Source organism: Electrophorus electricus, chromosome 20 (assembly GCF_013358815.1).
Source record: "Electrophorus electricus isolate fEleEle1 chromosome 20, fEleEle1.pri, whole genome shotgun sequence".
Taxonomy (NCBI): domain Eukaryota; kingdom Metazoa; phylum Chordata; class Actinopteri; order Gymnotiformes; family Gymnotidae; genus Electrophorus; species Electrophorus electricus.
This window is the reverse complement of record NC_049554.1, coordinates 5,941,734-5,961,968: the sequence shown is the minus strand read 5'-3', so window position 1 is coordinate 5,961,968 and position 20,235 is coordinate 5,941,734. Positions and strand designations below refer to the sequence as shown.

The window sequence follows — 20,235 nt, the reverse complement described above, 5'->3', positions numbered from 1 at the left end:
CAGATTTTTAATCGGTGCGATTTTGCATAGACAATAGGCAATTGGCAGTACACAATCCGCTGTGTAATTTATTCTCATTGTTTAACCTGTAAAGATCAGTAAAGAGGGAGCGTGTGCGCCAATATTCGGAGTGAAAGACGGACCCTGAAAGCGCAGGAAGGCGCATCCTTACAGAGCTGCAGGCGTGGCGTCAACACTTCCGCCTTTCTCTAAAGACCACAAAAATGGTACGAGGTTTTTCTTCTTTATCAAGCTGCTAATACTGCTATTTATTTCGGTCTTGGGAGTTAACGTTGAACTGTATGTTAATAGTCATGTTATTCGCGTTTATTAGACCAGGCGCTGCATGTCTGAGCATGGCTGAGGTCGAGTGATATTAGATAGTAGATTCATCTCCAGGTCCGTATTCATGCCACTGCTAGCATTACTTAGCCAGCTAGCATTACTTACTGTGACAAATGGCCCAGTACACCATTAATCTTACCTTACTGGTTTCGTGGACAAAAGGCCTCCTGTTAAATGTAGATTGTAATATTGCCATTCCAGTCCTTTTGAAAGATTGATGTTTAATTCATTGACGTTTGCTGCCTAGCTAAGCTAAGTGGTTGGGTTATTGTAAGGTGTTCCTCTGTGTCAACGAGAAGTGAAACACGTATGCTAACTTGGCTAGCTAGGGGAATCTCGGCTCTGCAGAAATGTCCCCAAATGAAACATGTTGGTCTGCTAACTATAATAGGATGTAATACTGGTGCAGTAATCAGAAAGACGTCGGCTGTATTAGCAGACTGGATCTGAATATTTGAGAACACTTTGGGTGCAGCAGCCTGGGAAAGTTGTCCACTTTATAAGGTCAAATGGCACAATTTGATAGATTAAAAAAAAACAAAAAACTTTTTTTTGTTTAACCAGACGGCGACCTTGCGGCCATACCTGAACGCTGTGCGTGCCACCCTGCAAGCAGCTCTGTGTTTGGAGAACTTCTCCTCCCAAGTGGTGGAACGGCACAACAAACCAGAGGTGGAAGTTAGGTGAGTCACTTCAAGATGGACTGAATGAAGAATTGCTGCTGTTTTTAGCTAGTCTACATCACGGAAGAAGAAGGGGTGGAAAAGTAGCTCTTTGGGTTAATCTGCAGTTTTGACATAAAGCCTCATGCTTACAAGTTGATCTTTCGTTACAGGAGCAGCAAGGAACTGCTCCTGCAGCCAGTGGTGATCAGCCGCAACGACAAAGAGAAGGTTCTGATAGAGGGCTCCATTAACTCTGTGCGGGTCAGCATCGCTGTCAAGCAGGTCAGAAGGTTTGCTTGTACTGCAGCGAATATGTATTTATGCACTGAAATGGGGCCTCAGGCAGCATAAAGTTCTGCTCAGTGTATTTATCAACCGGTTTCAGACCTCGAATGATGAAGACTGTGATGTTCCTTACAGGCAGATGAGATTGAGAAGATCCTGTGCCACAAATTCATGCGTTTCATGATGATGAGAGCAGAGAATTTCTTCATTCTTAGAAGGAAACCTGTGGAGGTAAGAGACCAGTGTAATGGGGAAGAAAAGACGCACCGAATTACTGGATTAATACCATTATAATAAACCCATATTAAAAATTCAGAAAGAGAAGTTCATTTATTTTATATTTGTACAAAATGTTTTGTACTGCAAAAATAAACACATGAAGTAAAACTGTGCCAGTATGCACTTCGTTTTAAGACTCACAGCATCTCATGCCCCGCTACATTTCTCTTCCGTCAGGGCTATGACATCAGCTTCCTCATCACCAACTTCCACACGGAGCAGATGTACAAGCATAAACTGGTGGACTTCGTCATCCACTTCATGGAGGAGATCGACAAGGAGATCAGTGAGATGAAGCTAGCCGTCAATGCCCGTGCCCGAATCGTTGCTGAGGAGTTCCTGAAAAACGTACGTTTTTCTCTCTTCCAGTTTGTGTTACATATGTGTATGTTATTAGCCAACATGTTGGACCAACCACATGCAGATGCTCTGAGCAGTGAGTGCATGCTTGTATTTTTCACTGCGTGGTTTTCGCCTTTGCAGTTTTGAGGACCGCCTCTTCGTTGTTTATATTCGTGACTTGGCCGTCGCTGTGGTTTCCGCGGAGAAAGGCATCGCAGACTCCGCAGGCAAAAGGGGAGGAGCTTATTGTGAGTTAAGAATCAATCAGCAAAAAGAACCACAGGAATGAGTGACCAATCCTGCGATGCCGCATGCCGTGTGTCCCTTGCCTTCCTGTATTCTGTTAAAGGTGCTTCTTGGTCCCATGGATATTGATAATTGTACATTAAAAAAAAAAATAACCCACATTTTTTGTTCAGAGGGAAAAACCAAGGTCAAGGCAGGTCCTTAAAAGTATTATCCAAAATTAATATTGATGGGCACAGGAAATACTGTTAACACATTGTAAAGTCTGCGGTGGCTTTACTTTTATATACATGTACTCCATGGGGGAGGGTGTTTTTTGTTTTTTGTTTTTTTTGTTTTTTCATTTTTGTTATTAAAAATAGATTAGGCTTCAATGTTAGTGGCAACACAGAGGAAACTGAAGAAAAATGGGTGTTTATAATATTTTGACACAGCCAGTCTCTGATATAATTGCAAGTGAAAAGTAATGAGTGAATAAAATGTGATCCTGATGGTAGCGGTAAAAACAATAAAATTATATTGCGCTTTCTGTAACCCAAGAGTTTGTTTTCCCAAAAAAGATGGGCCTTTTAAAGAAGCCACTGAAGTGAACTATTCTACTGACATTAGAGTGAGACATTACTTGCTTGGGCCAAAAAGACTAAGGTTTCAACACAACACTCTCTATCTCTGTCATTCATTTATTTATATATATATATATATATATATATATATATATATATATATATATATGGAATTTCCTTCCTCTTTACATTTCCTCTTTAATGCCATTGCATATAATTAACATTGGTCCCTAGTTGTCAGGTTTTCAGATATAAATATTTATAGCTGTATACAAATGTTTAATGTTGGACAGGATTAGTTTTGTTTTTTTTGCTGAATTGAAATTCTTTTTGCAGGATTTTCCATTTAATTTAAAAAAGAAAAAAGATTTAAAATATGCTTCCTCTCAATGTAAAATATAATGCATTCCTTCAGTAGAATATACTATCTACACAAATTCACATTATGCTTGTAGCCATTTTAGACCCATGCAAACCAATTTTTAGTCATTTTCACTAGTTATTAAACAAGTATAACAATATTTGAGCTCCAGTGTGAGCAGGGCAAGCTTTATACACTAAACAAAACAGCTTAAAACAGTCACCTCAAGTTTTATTTAATGAAAATCATGATTCAGAAAAGACCATTTAAAATGATGCACACATGTACACAATCATAATACACAATCACTCAGTAATCTCTACACTTGTTAACTATCCATGACTGTCAACATGTTTGCATTAGGACAGTGTTCTTTATAGCGGATAGGATGGCTCTGGGTGTAGTTCACTTCCAAATTAGGTATATTATTTGTTACATTTACATAATATAAAATACAGCAGCATCAGTCTTACACACAGAACAATTTCAAAAACTAATTGCACCAACGCACAGTAGTGGCTCAGTGGTTACAGTACTTGACTGTTGGGCCCTTGAGCAAGGCCCTTAACCCTGAAATGCTCGAATTGTGCTCAGTCATAATTGTAAGTCACTTTGGATAAAAGTGCCAGCTAAATGCTATATATGTAATGTATGACTCAATAAGTCAGTGTTTAAATGAACACTTTACATATTTTGGCAGTGACTGTAGTTTAGAAACAATCCTATCTTCAAATCCATATAAATGAATACATTTTACACACACACCCCTTTTTTCTTTTTGGTAAAGGTACATTTTGGCTCAGAGAGCTGTATACAGAAATAGAGGTACCAAACTATCCTGACCCAATATTTAATCTCTGCATGCCTTTACACTAACCGTTGACCACCTATACACAAATTGGAGAGAGAGGGTATAAAAGGAATTTCTAAAATCACAATTTATTGTCAATAAGACAATTACGGACAATTATATTGTTCCCCAATTGGTTACTCCAAGAATCAATGAAAGATTACATGCAAGTTCTTTAAACATCTTTAGCACACACTTAATTCACTTTGAGGGAATTTTCAGTTTTAGCATATAACTCACAATTATTTAACTGAAAATAAACCCAGCCTGATTTAACATAATTCATTACAATAAAACAATCAAAAATAGTTAAAAAATAGTTTCATTTAGATGCAAAGCAAAAATGGCAAAAAGTATTGATTTTATTTACTCCCACCTTTAAACCATGTATCAGACAAATAAATACATAAACTGAATGAGTTTTGTAAGGTTACTGGTTCTATACCTTCCAGAAATGCACAGTATTAGTAGACGTAACTTTATTTTTACATTCACACTTGCACGCACGCACGCGCTCTCTCTCTCTCTCTCTCTCTCTCTCTCTCACACACACAAAATGCACTTGTGCCATCTTTCCCTCAAAGTAACAGAGATAAGAATAAAATGATATGACAGCACAACACTGACATAAACATGGTGCAAGGGTTGCTGAGTACAGTAGAAAACCTGCAGACCCAATATAATTATTAGTATACAATCCAAATATCGCAAGAAATATTTCACTTACACTGTCCATCTTCAATATACAATGTCTTATGTCCATTTATTGTGAAGAGGCTCCACAAACGAAAACCCACTGGTGTAAAAACAGGTCCTATTTTTTAAAAATATCAAGGCTCAAGATAATTAGAGGGATTACTAATTCTGAAGGATTACTAATTTTGATGGATTACTAATGCCTCGGAGAGCCCGTAATCTACAGGGTGATTGGTGCACATGACCTGTGTGTTTTGTCAGTCTTCCCACTCTGCAGTTGTGTGAGGCCACTCCTCCCAGAGGGGCGGAGCTGAGCACAGATTAGTCATACCCTTGCTAGCACACATATACACCTCATCCAACTCACAAGTTAAACAACGGTTTTGATGCGTTAGAGTAGTGAAATTGGCAAAACGTGCTAGATCCCTGTCCCAAGACAGTGACTCTCAGTAGCAGTCCTACAGACCCTGTGCTCCGCACACCTTTTTGTGTTCACCCAAAGGCACTTGAACTATCTTAGAAAGTACTCAAGAATGAATAGCTACCAAGATGACTCAAGAATATTACCAAGGCAACAAGTGCAACACATGAAGAGTATTTGGTCTCCAGGCTTGGAACTGAGAACCACTGTCCTAAACAATACGATTCAATAGTGGCTCCTATAGAGAGGGTAGTGGCTGACATTGTTGTGTGTATGTTGGCTTGTTTTCTGGAATGTAATGCTGAACTAGGGTCAGGTTTCCCCCCAGCCCATCAGGGTATGCACCTGATTGATTCCAGACCAGCAAATTAGATAGAAGATGATTGCTCTGAAGCAGGATGCCCCAAACGCTGTAGTGATGGAAGTGGTCAGAGGTCAGGACCTCTGGAGCAAGGAGTGAGACCGGCAAGAGTGGGCGGTCCCACTGTGGGGTCAGAGGTGAGAAGGTACAGTCTGTAGGGCGGCCTCCGCAGTCCGGTGCACGTTGACATTCTGAGAAAACAACGGAAAACACGAGCATTTGCATTAATGTTTGAAATAATCACCATGTTTGACAAACTCACTCAAATGTTTTACAGGTTTTCGGCTTTAAGACCCTTACAAATACACTATTGTGTGGATAAATCAGATATTTTATAATGCTAGATTCATAAGTGTGACAAATTGCACTAGCCTCGTCAGTGATTGGTCTAGACTTCTCTAGTCTGTTATAAGCTGCTTCTGCATTTTTTAGTAGAACAGACCTTGCTTGGTGCCCAGTCCAGCCCAAAGTTAGTTATGTTTGTGCTCACACATGCAGCCGTGTGTCTGCCATGGGTAGGCACACATTTCAGCATGCGTGGTTTGTGACGAGGAGCTAAATCAGGCCGTTTGTGTCAACAGTAGATGGCAGACTGTAAACTGGCAAAATGTTACACATGCTACCAATGTTCACACCAAAGATCGGGGTTGAAACTGCAGCAGTTATGTATTCAGGGCTCAGGAATCCACATATATTCCAGTCTATGGCCTTCTGCTCAGCACACAGTTTTGAGTCCTGCAAAGCTACATTCACAGCTGATGTAGACTCAAAGTTAAAATGGGTTTAACTTTAGCTAAACTCAGTCCAGCCCAAATCAGATAAGTATTTCACTGCTTTGAAATATTTGCTTAGGGCTATCATAAAACCTAGCCCGTGACATCGAATCTATTCTTTATGGTAAAATAATCTGTATATGTTTTTGGGGACCACACAAATGAATGACCACAAAAAACACTGAATATGTGGATGTACGCATACAAATAGGCTTCAAGTTCTATTTGAAGTGTTTTATTAGCATTTCATTTAGACACCAGGATTTAATTTGCCTGTGAATGTGACCTTCACACTGATTTGGAAAAAAAAAAATATAATAATAAAAAAAAAAGTTACAGCAGTTTCTCCAGAGAGGGTAAAATGGTCTCTGTGCTACCCTTCTGTCTGTACGCTCACCCTAAGAACATTTGAATTACCAGAACAGATTTTTCTTTTTATATTAATACCTTAAATTAAATGGCACCAAACTGACAAAATGAAAAGATTGTAAAAACAAATATCGTTGAGAATCGAGTTCTTGGCCTGCTTGTTTTAATTAAAACTGTACTCCATTATACTTGTGCGTTAGAGCAACATGGGTTTCTGTTGCAATACTGAATAGCTTTTCATTCATAGCAGGTACTTGATTGTGGTACAACCACCACTATACAACAGTGTAGTGTAAGATAATGTAATGTAAACATAAGCAGAAGTCTTTGCATTTGTGTCATGCATGTTTAGACAGCTGGATCAATGGAACACAAACGGGGCATGTCTAACGTGAGTGAACGGCAAGACAGCCAGTGGCATGCAGTAAAGTCTCTGACGCCCTCCAGCGGCTGCATGCAGTACCGTTTGTAACCCAGTCCCCCCCCACACACACACGTAAGCGAATTGCGCATAAGCCAACAATCCCTGCGTTTCACTATTTTTTTTTAAACATGCCCTCGTCCGCTTATTATCCCCTCAGGGGTAATCATTGACACCATCTTAAGAGTCGTTATACTAATTTATTGGCTGAAATAAAAAAAGTTAGTTAGGACGAGTTAACAATCAAGTTCAACACGTGCCTAAAATAAGCGCAAACGGGCGCTGTCCCTTTTCAACAACGGATGATAAATCTGTTTACGAGTTTAAGATGCGGCAATACAATGCTTTTCAGTGCTCAATAGTTCCCCAGCAAATAACCTAGCCCCAAAACAAACACGTTCAAACTGCGCCTTTAGCACGTTAGTTCTCACGAGCAATGTTCTTTACGTTTCTCTGCGCGCCGTGTGCCGACCCCAAGGGCATGTTAAAAAGGCCACCGAAACACAGGACATTTACACACCCGGTCGTTTTTTTTGTTTGTTTTTTTCTTCTCTCCAACTGTGTTCCCCCAGATTTCCAATTTCTGTTTCGATTAATATTTCCCTTTTACTACAAACGAATGCTGTAGCACGCATGTGCCAATACACCGATTCCCAGTTTATATCTGATTCAGCTTATATCTCAGTCTAGTGTACAGGTTTCTCCCAGCTCTTTCCCATAGAAAACATACTTCGCTTATTGCAGAGCTCAATTATCACTCAGATTCACAGTTCTGGAGGACAGTCTAGCGATTCTGGTGGACTGTCCCCATGATTTGGAGTGTGTGAGTGTGTGTTTGTGTGCGTGTCCTTCACTGATGAGCTGGCACTGTTAGCAAGGCCTCCTCTGTCATCCGTGTCACATCAACGTTCTGTTCGACACAAACACATGACATCACACAACAGTAAAATACAAGGGTGGTGTCATCAAGGTGAGTAGGGAAACCCCCGTCACTCCACCCCAGGTTCACATTTCACAAGGACACAAGCCTGTTACAGCCTGCTTAGAAAGTGCTGGATGTTAAAATAAATCAGGACCATGGCATGAGACACAGTAAATTATGAGATGTCAAACTTTTTGTGGTCATGACATCACAGAGAACCAACAAGCTGCAGAAAACTGAAAAGCCAATTAGAGAACTAGATTACAGAACCAGACTTAAATACAGCTAGCAGATTTATAACCATACCCACACCATTCATGTGTAACTGCACATTGTTATATGTCTGCACAAAATGAAAAATCTTTTTTCCCCCAATAAGGATGGCAAGAACACCATCAGTAATCATACACAACCTTGAAACATGATTGGCTCAGAGAGAGAGAGAGAGAGAGAGAGAGAGAGAGAGAGAGAGAGAGAGAAAGAGAGAGATGTCTGTTCCCATTACCCTTAGCTTATTATCTTCACCACTCTGGTTCAAGATGGTGACAAAGTGAAAATGAAAATAACTTGCATCGATGCCCTCACCGCAGAAAATGTCTCTTTTCAGTTATGCGTCTTGAGCATGCAAAAACACCAGCCTGGCCATTTCCTGGGAAGGTTTATTTCTTAACAAAAAGTTCGGCTGCAAGGAAGATCTTTCCCCATTATGCTCCATTACACAAGCCCTCACCATGTAGTGGCAACGTGGCGCGCATACTGGACGGGGAAACTCGCACGAGCTCTCATACAAACCACACGCTTATGTCCGACCACAGGGACAAGAAAGAAAAGAAATTCACCAGTAACCTGTGTGTGTGTGTGTGTTTCTTACCTCCGGTCTTTCTCTGTGCGTGTTCACTGCTTCTACCTTCAAAAATATGGACTCCACTTTACAGCCTACAGGAGTAAAATAGGTGGTCATGAGCCATCAAATCTCCTCTCCGCTGTCACAGAATGTCTCGCTACATGACATTCCGGGCGTCTAGTCTGATTGGCTGGGAAGGCGGTGTGTTACCGTATGCCACTGGCGTCAGCTTCAGTACTGTGTGCAAAGGGCACTTCAGGTAAGGGAGTTCCTCTGTGGAAGAGGCATGGTGGGTTTGATTACCTCGACAACAGCATATATTGTAAAATTTACAGTGTTAACATTAGCCTCATATTGAAAGCTGTGGTGTGTAAATATTTGTTCAATCTGATAGAAGCAGCATTTAAAGCTCTTTAAAGCTCACTTCAGTTCTCCGAAAGCAAACAGCCAATCTCTCCCACAGTACTTGAAAACAAGTCGCACTGACGTCAACACCGAGGAGCGGCAGCAGATAATTACGTGCTTGGAAGACATTTTGTTCACAAAGTCTCCTTGAATACTCCACAAGCCACCATCAGATTAATTCCAAGGCAAACGTTACCAAATGTCCTTCAGCTGTTTGCAATCCAAAACTCACAACCTTGCATACAACAGCTTTAACATGAAAAAAACACCACATGGCATCCTACACCCAAAAAGGACACATCAGTGCTGGTCTGTTTGTGAGGGGGGGTGGGACACTTACTGTCCAATAGGTGAACTGGGGAGGGGTTTACCTGCAGTCTTGTCCAAGAAGTAGGCCAACAGGCAGCGCATGACAGCCTGGTGGCAGATGACCAGGATGTTCTCCTGTCTCTCCAGCTCCATGATGACGGGCTCCAGGCGCTGGACCAGGTCCTCATATGACTGAGCAGAGACACGGGCCCGTGGGTTACAAAACAGAACCAGCCCCCTTTGGGGGTTGCGTCTGCCAACGTCTTGAACTTTGCTTTCTTTCTTACTTCAACAGAGATTACAAGACACCACTCGCTTGCCTACCAAATGGGCAAAAGGCTCTCTGCAGCTTACTGGAGCGCACAAGATAACAGGAAGATGAGGGAAAAAAACTTCATATATTAAAAGTTTATTTATCTGTTCTTCTGATTTTGTGGTCAGGGCAATGAGGCATTAACTAAAAGAGGAAGAAACCCTTTCTAGAGGAGTGAGCTAAGTGCCTTCCCCCATCAATGATACTGTGTTTGGTCTAGAGGTAATGGTGTGTAAGCTTAGCATGCACACTCTCTCTCTCTCGCTCACACATACACCCACACATCACAACCTAGAGCTCTTGAGGCAGAGCATAACAGGATTGTTTGGCTCACCCTGTCTCACAGCAACATTATTTGGTGTGCAATTACTGGCAGCCTGATTAGCCATTAGCCATTAGTACACACTCATTAAATACTACATGCTCCAAGCACCAAGAAGGGCAGTGCGGAGAAAGGACATGGATGGTCAACTACAATTCCAGTGTTCTTACTCAATGCACTCTGCCCTTTTACCCCCAACCCCCGAGAGAGGTTGCGTCGTATGACACAGCTGGCGGGACCCACCTCTCCTTTAGGGTAGCGGTAGCGGTATTTGTCCTGATCACGCAGGGCAAATTCCAGAGGGTGGCGCTGCTGGATCTCCTCATACATCAGCTCCTCACACACACCCTGCACGCGCAGCAACAGCCATGCAGGGCAAACACATTGAAACACAACGACAAAGGCCTTCTCATGCCCCGTCAAAACGATACAGGCGTTCGCTGTCTACAAAAGGAATGTCAGCCCCTCTTACACCAACGTGGCCATTTCGTCGATGTCTCAGAACTGTAACGGAGGTGTGGCGCGACTCACGGCATCAATCTCATTGAGCGCTTTCCACTGCTCGTACGGCACGCCCAGGGCCTCTGCCGTCTGGATGGTCCTCTTCATCTGACTCGTCCACACCTTCAGGTCAGGGATGTCTTGGGCATGGATGAACTTTGCCAAACAGCAGGCAAACTGGAGAGGCAGTGGGGTTGGGGTGATGGGCATGGAGATCAGATGCACCATGACATCAGTACTCCAGAACTAAGCACCTGGATTTTAGTACATTTTATCCACAGAACACCCAAATCTCAAACTCGTGTATGCAAGGATGACGCCACCGTAGGCCACCACTCTCCACTCACCGCCTTGCCCCGAGAGGACAGGCCGGAGTCTCCTCCGATGCGCCCTTTGACGTTGAGGTCGCTCTCCCCGTGCCGGCACAGGTAGATGGAGCGTGGTGTGATATGGATGTTCATGAGGTAGTACACGATCCGGCTCTGGATGTGGTCCAGGACCCGGTTCACCAGGTACCGCCGACCCACGTCGATGATCTTTATGAACGACAGCTCTCTGCAAACAAGGTCAAGGACAGAGGAGGCAGAGAGTGAGTGCACTGGCCAGCTCGACCGAACTGGGGAAGCCCACCGGTGTCTCTTCTGTGTCCCCATCTTTGTGCGTGTCCCTCACCTGTCCAGGACCTCGTCTAGGGGTTCGTAGGAGTTCTCATAGCACTTGATCCTCTTCATAAAATCCTCCACGGCCTGCTCAGTGTTGCAGTGCCTGTAGTCTGGGCTACCCAACTTCACTTGCTGCGACAAGACGACAAATTTCAAAATAAGAGTGCTGGGCAAGAGCACCGCAAACGGCTGCAGAGTTACCAGCAATGATGTTACAGAAAGATTCTCATGATACTCACAACGATGTTTTCTGCAATGACGTCGGGGTCCTCACAAACGGACTCCACAAAGAAAACCTACAGCAAAACACGATGATTGTAAAGTGAGGCAGAAACGATGCTGGCACATCAATCATTGCTGCTGACAATGTCGCGCAAAAAGAAAAAAAAACCCCCAGCACCTTAAAGCCATTCTGATCAGCAAACCGCATGATGGTCTCCCTCCGCTCTCTCGTCGTGTTTGTGGCATCAAACACCTGCAAATGACCAAAGACGGGGGACACCGATCAAGCACAAACCCATACAGGTTAGACAGGGGAAAAAAGGAAAAAGACTTCAAAAGAAAGTCAAGGGCAGAGTTTGGTGGCTGGTCTACAGCTTAGAGAAGGTGAAGAGACTTGGCTCACCGCAACTTGGCCCCCCTCCTCCGTGAGATACTGACGCACATCATTGAGAGCTGCAGACGCACACTGTCTGAGGAAAGGAACAGTTGCAAAATTACCAAACCAGAGCCCCTTATCCATGCCAGTGACCCGTGCTATACCATGTAACCTAAAGATGGAAACTAGAGTGAACGGTTTCTCAAACACAGAAAAGTCTGTGACAGCTGAACGGTTTGCATCGTGCTGCACTTCTCTGAAGCAGTAGCCTACAGCATCATCACAAACCTTAAATAGATGGGAACATACTAAAAACACACCAAGCCTATGATTAACACGTGACCAGGGAGCATGATCGGAGGGCGTGCCATTTAGCAGCATAGCAGAGCAGGGTCCAGAGCTAGGCCCGTGACACTTAAGTATGTTTATTTAACATACTTCACAGTTAAAATGCCGCTGAAGAAGTGAAGTCTTACTTCCTAATCTTAAGCCCCTCCTCATTGTCTGGTCGGAAGAACTCGAATGACTTGTAGATCTTCACACATTCGCGCCTGTACTGTCCAACGTTAAATTCTGAGGGACAGGAGGAGAAGGGTTACTGTGGACTAACACTGATTCAAACGTCAGACCCGTTAGCCATCCGGTTAGCCATTACACCAGTGCACGAGTGCCAGGAGAGATGCCGTGCGAGCGTGTTCATAAGCAAAACTGTAGTTTAGAAAGAATGCAATGTTCAAAGGAAAAGAGTAACAACACTGAGAGGATTCTTATCAAGACCTGCAAGATTCAGCTACTAGTTTATTTTATTAAGTTCACATTTTTTTTATGTTAAACAATAGACACAACTGCATCACCATCACTCGGTACAAAATAAGTTTGCAATTATACCAGGTGGAGGTTGTGAGTACACCCCTGGAGCTCATGGACTTGAATTGCAGTCACAATAATGATCAGAAAAATTATAAATTAGACATTTCCCACAAATTGTTCTGCATTCCTCAAATGTCTGTAATACAGCAACAATCCAACTTGGCCCACTTTCAAACATTTTACATTCTAAACACCTGCCGTGAGATGGGCGTCCGTCTGGCGCTTATGCCAACTCGTCCTGGGTTTAGTGTGATTTAAACAAAAGGGCCAGGTGTGTACCTTTTGTGGGTACACCAATCCAGTTGAGGTAGCGGGTTAGTTTCTTAGAGATGTACGTCTTTCCTCGTGCGGGGAGACCCACGGTGACAATCAGAGTGGGGCAGTTGGTCATGCATACTGAAACAACAAAGAGACATGGAATTAGATCATTAAATATTAGTGATGATAGAAAAGGCCGACCCTGTATCTGCAACCAAACACTGTGCAATAGTGTTCCTTGTCAGTGCTGCCTACCTACACTAAACTTTATGGTGTTTTATGGTCACACCGCTGGATACGTTTGGACGTTTAAGGTCATGCATATTCAATGCAGTCGTAAATGTCATTTAAGTAACAAAAATGATAACCAACCGTCATCTCACTGATTAACAATGTAGAATGCTTTGGATGCGAGGACTTTTTATGACTTGAGTAAAAATGTTGTGTTGTCACAGCACGTTAGAGGTCATACAAAGTCTCAAGAGTTTCTAAATTGCACAACGGCAAAATGTCCAGAGTCCAAAATTGAAAAAGGGCGTGTCCAATTGTTTGTTCGAATAATCTATCGCCAGCAATAACTGTCACTAAGCAGAGGGCTTTGTCCAGGAGTTAGAAACGAGTTGTATTGGCTTATCTTTTCATTCCCTTATTCTCCCCAAGTCATAGTCCAAACCTGATGACTACAGTCGCTGTCTGCAGCGCTTGCAAAACGCCCTGCACGATCGTGACTATGCACGCGCTCGACGCGTCCGTCCGTTTATCAACAGTCCCGCGAGACGGAAAGCCACGGCGCATTGGCGATTCATGAAAACATGAAAGGATGTGACTTCAGAAGATAGCGACCAAATAACACGTTGTCGTTCCATCAACGACCGAGAAAAGGGAAAAAAAAGCCCAATAACGTAGCTAACGTTAGTTAGACACCTGTAAATGTAGACACCTGGTCCACCTTACAGGTAAAAGAAACGGCTATGCTAGCTAAGGAGCGCGACTTCTGAACAATGGCTTTCACTCTTTTCACCCCTTCGTCGACACGATTAATCGTTGTGAATGTCCCAAAAGTACATTTAGCTAAACCTGACAGACACTTAAGTGATGCTTCATTGATTTCATCGTTTTCTGTACTTCGAAATAAGATACCTCTGCCACCCCTAGCTAACCGTGACACAAACATATTTCAGCCGAGCACCAGTTCATCGTAAACCGTCGTGACAGACCCCAGCTGCGGCAGTAGCTAACGTACGTACCCTTCCTCTGAAAAATGTGCTTTTCTGGAAGGCCATTTTTTTTGCAAGGCATCCATATTTTCTTTAGAGGGTTTTGTGTGAGCTCACGAGACGGCGTGGGGACGCACGCTTCCATTTCGTCGTCCATCGTGATCCGGTTCGACCAGATGCAAGATGCGAACTCCACTCACCGGTCCTTTCCCCCAGTGCCGTGCTAGCTACTTACCACACGGGCAGATAAACAGGAGAACGCCCCTACCGAGTTACGTCGAAAAGAGGCGCAATCCGCTCGGGAAACGACCGGATGGTACACTGTTTATGTATTTAACTTGGTGCAGGACGAGATCGGGCTAATTATGGAAATGTAACACCTCTTGGTCAATAATAGGTCACGAAAAAGGCGCGTTTTTTTTAAAAAGTAGGCCTATATTTCTAATCAGTGGTGTAGGTTTCGTCTCAACTGTGGGGGAGACACCGTTCACATCGAGTAGTATGAGCAGGAACATCCCTCGCTGCTGTCCTCCGCACGCAAAACGACGCCTCCGTTTCTAGTTAAGAAGTTGACGCACTGTGTCCCGCATCCTTTACTCTAACATGCGTACTATATCTACATATGTTTTGCCAAAAGATTACTGAGGCAGCCTGTTACAACTTGCTACATTCTACCAAGTATGAATCATCGTTAACATTTGTAACGGCCTACAGTTGTCACTTTTTATTGTTTACAAAACACTTTCAAAGGTCCTACCCTTATACACAATTTCTTATATACTATTAAAATCGCAAGCTACAGCCTTGCATTTAGGCGATTGCACACTTTCAGCTTGCCTTTTTTTTTTTTACTAATCAATCAACAAAAAATGAACTAGAATAAATTAAAATAAAAACAAAAGCTAAAATATGAGAAAATAAAGTTCAAACATCCCATATAGTTAATTAAGGCCTAATATAAACAGACAAAGCTTAACCCTCCTCTGCTATATGCCTAGATCATCAAGGATCCCCAGGTCAGGACCACAGAAAGTAAAGGCTGCTTCACCTCTCTTTAGTAAGGCTGAGGTTAGGGTTCTGGGGGAAGCATACTTAATCTTAAAATGAGGTATTTTAATGATCTGTTTTCCCTTTGGGAATTCTTAAAGTGTTATCTTATGAATGGGGCAAAGGATGAATGGGGAAGGGATCTGAAGTACATTAAGAGTATCAAACAGTTCAGAAGAACAGACGTAGTCAGTGCGGTTCTCTGAGAACAGGTGGAATTTGCTTCCGCATTCTCATGTGTCAGAATTCTCACTGCATTTTGTACAGTTTTTTGGGGGGTGGGGTAGAGTAGTCCAGATGAGTTGACACAAAAGCATTTGTAGTTTTTTTTTTTTTTTGTCGGTTGTTGGGAGAATGGCGCAGATGTTAAATATACGCTATGTGGACAAAAGTACTGGGACATGTCTCTCACATCACTGAATTCAGGTGTTTCATTTCAGCCCCACTGCCACAGGTGTGTAAAATGAAGCACCTGGACACGCAGTCTGCCTTTACAAACATTAGTGACAGAACAGGTCATTGTGAAGAGCTCACCGAGGCCATGCATGCATCGTAGGATGGCACCTTTGCAACAAGTCAGTTAATCAAGGATATCCCACCATCACCTGTGAGTGGTATTATTGAAAAGTGGAGTGTTTAGGAACCACAGCAACATGGCCATAAAGTGGCAGACCATGTAAAGTTACAGAGAGAGGTCATCCATTGCTGAGGTGCACAGTGCATAAAAGTCGCCAACTCTGCTGACTCAGTAACTGCACAGTTCCAATCCTCCTCTGGTTTTATCATCAGCACAAAAGCTGTAGTGGGAGCTAAGTGTCTTGCGTTTCCATTGTCGAGAAGCTGCATTTGACCCTTACAATGCCAGGCGTGGGATGGACTGGTGTAAAGCACACTGTTACTGAACTCTGGAGCAGTGGAAATGTGTCATGTGGAGTGATGAATCACACTTCACCATCTGGCAGTGTGATGGACGAGTCTGGTGACTGCCAGGAGAACGTTACCTACACAAATCAAGGTCCATAAAGGCATAGTTACGGGGTGTCTGGTATGGATTATCTTGTCTGTCCCACAGAGAGCCCTGACCTGAACCCCATCAAACACCTTTGGGGTGAACTAGAGATTGTCTGACATCACAAATGCTCTTCTGGATGAATGGACATAAATTCCCACAAACTCACTCCAAAGTCTGTAGAAAGCCTTCCCAGAGTGGAGGTTCTTATAGCTGTAAAGGGGGACCAACCCCATATTAACGCCTGTGGATTTACAGTGGGACATTATGTAGGTGTCATGTTTGGGTGCCCCAATGCTTTTGTCCATATAGTGTATTTCTCAGGTGACAGAATACATTTTTGTATGCATTACTTATATGATTCTAAAAGTTAAGATCATTGTCGAAAGGTGCTCTATGTGCACCAATACAAAAGTTTGCCATTTCCAATAACAAGGAAATGAGTTTCATTTTTGGTTAGCTACAGAAAATTGCAAAATTCAGAATTTGATGTTCTCTAAACAATAAAGCAAATGGTTTAATTTACCAGATGGATTCTGATATTTTTCAATTCATGGCTTGTACTAAAAAACAAGAAGTTGGCTTTGTTTAATAAAATGGATGAATACAGTGACTGATGGCTTCTCCTGCATGTTTCAGCCACAAGAAAGTTGTGACTGTTCCCAGTGATTTGGAATTGACTTCTCTGTAGCCCAACAGAAATTATATCTGTTTCTGGATATTTTTTGTCAACCAATTGTTCAGTCCTTACCTACATATATTAAAGACCCTTCACATTTTCTACAAATCCTTGAACACCTGAAAGATCAAACACAAACTACCCACAACCCATTGAGTCATTGGTAATGTGAGGGTGTGATATGTTTGGGACAACACAACAATATTCCACAAGGTGTCAGCAGCAGCACAGCTGTACTGTACACCCAAAAGCAGCTCGAAAAAGAATTATTTGAATAATTAACTCGTAATAATACTTGTAGTAAAAAGATGTGATGAACCTCTCTTCAAACCATTTTCCTAATTATTATTGCCCTTAAATGAATGGTTATTTACTCATTTCTGTGATTGATTGATTTGCGTGATGACATGACAGACTTGTAGTTGTGTGTTTATGTGGAGGTGTATTCTATACACTCGTCTGCTTCCAATTCATAGCTGTGGTGATGTGTGTCACGGTGACACTGAAGGCTGTGTTGAAGTTCATACAGTGAGTTTTGATATTTGACAACCAGCAGTCATTAAGGCTATAATGGATATTACTTTTAAGGCAGGCTATCACCGTAATGTGATATTTGTGCAGTGGGTTGGGAAGAGCTGAGACCGATGCCCTGCCCAACAGAAAGACAATACTGCAAGCACAGTTCCTCAGAAGTGAAGCGACAGGAGGAGATTATGAGCGGACGGCAGAGCTTTTCTGAAGGAGCTCTTCAGTATGCATATTGTTAATGGACTGTGGAAGTGAGAATCGCACATCTGTTAAAGGGGTTTGTCATCATCGACCACAGATTTCAACACTAATCTCAGCACATTGCTATCATCTTTCAGTAAACTATGGTCTTGCTCAATCAGGTCTGGCAGTGGGTTTGGTCCTCCAACCTCCCCCTCTACACTGGACAATCCACGTGGCAGAGGAGACAGACCTCTTCTCTACACCTGAAGCATGGAGGATGTTATCAAGCTGTAGTGAGTAATGATGTCTTGACCAGACGTGTAGACACTATGAGGTATCTAGTACGGGAGAGTCCGAAGAAGAATCTGGCACTGTGGTTTCATGCTTCCACCTCCTTGTGTGCTGTAATTTATTCGCAAGTGAAGTGCATTACAGCTGGAAGAGTTGCTCAGCATAAGAACAGGTAGTGTCAAGTTTGTTCACATGTAGAGGGGTGTAAACTCAGGCTTTGCCTCTGCTCAGTAGTTCCTGGATTTCGTAACACATGATTCAATAGGGTAAGATCACCTCCAATCACAAGCATACAAATACCAGTTGTGACAGTTTGTTTTCGGGGGTAAGCAGTATTTCTACTGGTACAGGCTCACAATAGAAAATCCAAGATACTTTGGTTTCCTTTATGCAGACAGCTCCTGCTCTCCCGGTATGTGCAAGGACTTAACCACACAATGACTCCCCCTCCACTACAAGGCCAAATGTAGACTCATTAAAATGTTAGTCTGATCTGTGACAGCGTGTACACATAGCTACAATAGTCCGAACTTCAACCATAAACCATAAATGTTATTGTTGTTGCAGTTAAATTATTTGACCTAGTATTCAGATATCTGGAAAGTAAATAATGACACTGCTACAGACAGGTCTGAGTATTGGACGCTAACAGGTTCAGGTTTGTACATAAACCTTTTAACTGCACCCAGTGTGTTACGGTTGTTTCAAAGCATTAAAAATGATCCGGTGCATATTGTGAATTGACGTCCTATCGTTGTGCGCCTAAATCCTACTACAAGCGTGTAAATTGGCAAGATCTGAAATTGCAAGCCAAACAGACCACAGACCATGAACCCCCACAAAAGTCACATTTGAATCAGGAAAAGGCGCATGGACCGGTTCACGGAAATGTATCGTAGATTATAATAAATCTGAAGCATTGACGATACAGCAAATGCGGTCACGGCACGACGGCCACGCCGAGAGGATGTTTACAAATAGGCTACATTTCCGCCACTGTTCAGCTGATGGTGTGGTCTTCTCCAGCAACGAAGCACTAGCTCAAACGAAAATATAATAAACTGACTTTTATTTTTAATACGTGAACCCGAATTACATAAATCTACAGGCGCGCTACAAGAATCATTAGAAAAGAACCACGATATGAACTGAACTATTTCAGTTTCATAACAGCGTGAATGCATGGTAAGGGGATCTCCAAGGCCTTGTTTTTTTGTTTTTGTTAAAAAAAAACAACAAAACAATTTATAGATTAACCGAATTAAGATGAACAAAAACACTCGACATGTCCTGCAGAGCCATCGCAGCACAAGCACCAGGGACACTAGGTCATTTCATTCATTGTCACGGTCAACAAAGACAACCCCCCAATTAAACAACACCCAGCTGACGGGCATATTTTCAAAGATATTCAGTCAGATGTTTACACAGGCTATACTTGAATCTCGAGTCCAAACCACAATTAAAATTCAGAGTATTGCGTGTTATCGATGCAGTGCAGTTGATGCTAAACCAACGCCGCCTACGTGACAAGTCTTGTTTACGTCTTCCTAGCGCTACGAGAACAGCGCTCGAAACCGAATCTATTTCTCTTGTTAAGTGCATGAAAAGCCGATGTCTTACCCGCGCTGTCCAAATTCTGTGTGCTTTTAGACCGACCGACACCCCTCATCGTCCTTATACAATGTTTATCTAGTGGCAGAGTGGAGCGTGTGTGTTGCGTTTAGAGAGGAGTGGTGAAATCGCTCGTTGCCCGACTGAAACGAACAGAAGCCCGTCGCTTCGGCTGCCTGGTGGAATTCTATCTGTATGTATGTCTGTGCGCGTGCGCTTGTATATGCATGCACGCACGTGCACGTGTAACTATTTACAAGTATGCATTCATCTGCGTGTGTGTCTAAGGTTCAGTGTAACGTATTCACCAAGTGCTGTACAGTAACGTTTGCCTCAAGATATCTTTAATCAATAGTATTAAAAATGTATTTGCCTGAAAGGTAAGACAACCCACTTATTGTGAAAAGGAGGCATTGCGTGGTTTTGTGTCTCTGCGTTTTCATTCTTCATAAACATTAAATATCCATAACAATCAAAGCTCCTATTGACAGATGTCAGACTGCTCCAGTGAAGGCGATCCTAGATCCTGACTGAGAAGGACGGTTTGGCCTACTGTAGTCATATCTGCTCTTGTGTGTTCAGAAACACTTAGCTGCAAGACTGGAACATTCTAGTCACATTGCTCTGTCACTAAAATAACTACTGAGATGCTAAATTGAGGCGCACGTGACCTGAAAGAGGCATAT

General features: G+C 42.7%; 2 protein-coding genes across 7 annotated transcripts; one reads left to right on the top strand and one right to left on the bottom strand.

Annotated features, from left to right (window-relative positions):
- Positions 1–119: 119 nt before the first annotated feature.
- arpc4l (actin related protein 2/3 complex, subunit 4, like) lies at positions 120–2,696 on the top strand. The gene is made up of 6 exons (XM_027029833.2): positions 120–227; positions 910–1,028; positions 1,181–1,292; positions 1,431–1,526; positions 1,752–1,922; positions 2,058–2,696. The coding sequence occupies exons 1-6, from the start codon at positions 225–227 to the stop codon at positions 2,061–2,063; spliced, it is 507 nt and encodes a 168-aa protein (XP_026885634.1). The 5' UTR covers positions 120–224; the 3' UTR covers positions 2,064–2,696.
- Positions 2,697–4,000: 1,304 nt separating this feature from the next.
- Positions 4,001–19,849, bottom strand: LOC113589956 (6-phosphofructo-2-kinase/fructose-2,6-bisphosphatase 4-like). 6 transcript variants are annotated; one of them, XM_027029835.2, is made up of 15 exons: positions 19,559–19,849; positions 13,003–13,119; positions 12,330–12,426; positions 11,881–11,947; positions 11,656–11,730; positions 11,495–11,551; positions 11,266–11,387; positions 10,941–11,148; positions 10,624–10,770; positions 10,336–10,440; positions 9,520–9,649; positions 8,954–9,016; positions 8,771–8,835; positions 7,832–7,887; positions 4,001–5,605 (listed from the first exon to the last, which is right to left on the bottom strand). In XM_027029835.2, the coding sequence occupies exons 1-15, from the start codon at positions 19,605–19,607 to the stop codon at positions 5,482–5,484; spliced, it is 1,482 nt and encodes a 493-aa protein (XP_026885636.2). In that variant the 5' UTR covers positions 19,608–19,849; the 3' UTR covers positions 4,001–5,481. The 6 variants fall into 6 exon arrangements, with proteins under 6 accessions (XP_026885636.2, XP_026885635.2, XP_026885640.2 ...); XM_027029834.2 differs by lacking the exon at positions 19,559–19,849 and adding an exon at positions 14,229–14,425; XM_027029839.2 differs by lacking the exon at positions 7,832–7,887 and having other exon boundaries at positions 19,559–19,845.
- Positions 19,850–20,235: the final 386 nt, after the last annotated feature.

Bases quoted from the DNA above. Each gene is read 5' to 3' on its own strand.
- LOC113589956 (XM_027029834.2), bottom strand. From the start codon at position 14,355: ATGGACGACGAAATGGAAGCGTGCGTCCCCACGCCGTCTCGTGAGCTC. The intron at 13,120-14,228 runs GTACGTACGTTA...TTGTTGTTTCAG, and splicing joins GCACATTTTTCAGAGGAAGG to TATGCATGACCAACTGCCCC. The intron at 11,388-11,494 runs GTGAGTATCATG...GTCTTGTCGCAG, and splicing joins TCATTGCAGAAAACATCGTT to CAAGTGAAGTTGGGTAGCCC.
- arpc4l (XM_027029833.2), top strand. The intron at 1,029-1,180 runs GTGAGTCACTTC...CTTTCGTTACAG, and splicing joins AAACCAGAGGTGGAAGTTAG to GAGCAGCAAGGAACTGCTCC. The intron at 1,293-1,430 runs GTCAGAAGGTTT...TGTTCCTTACAG, and splicing joins TCAGCATCGCTGTCAAGCAG to GCAGATGAGATTGAGAAGAT.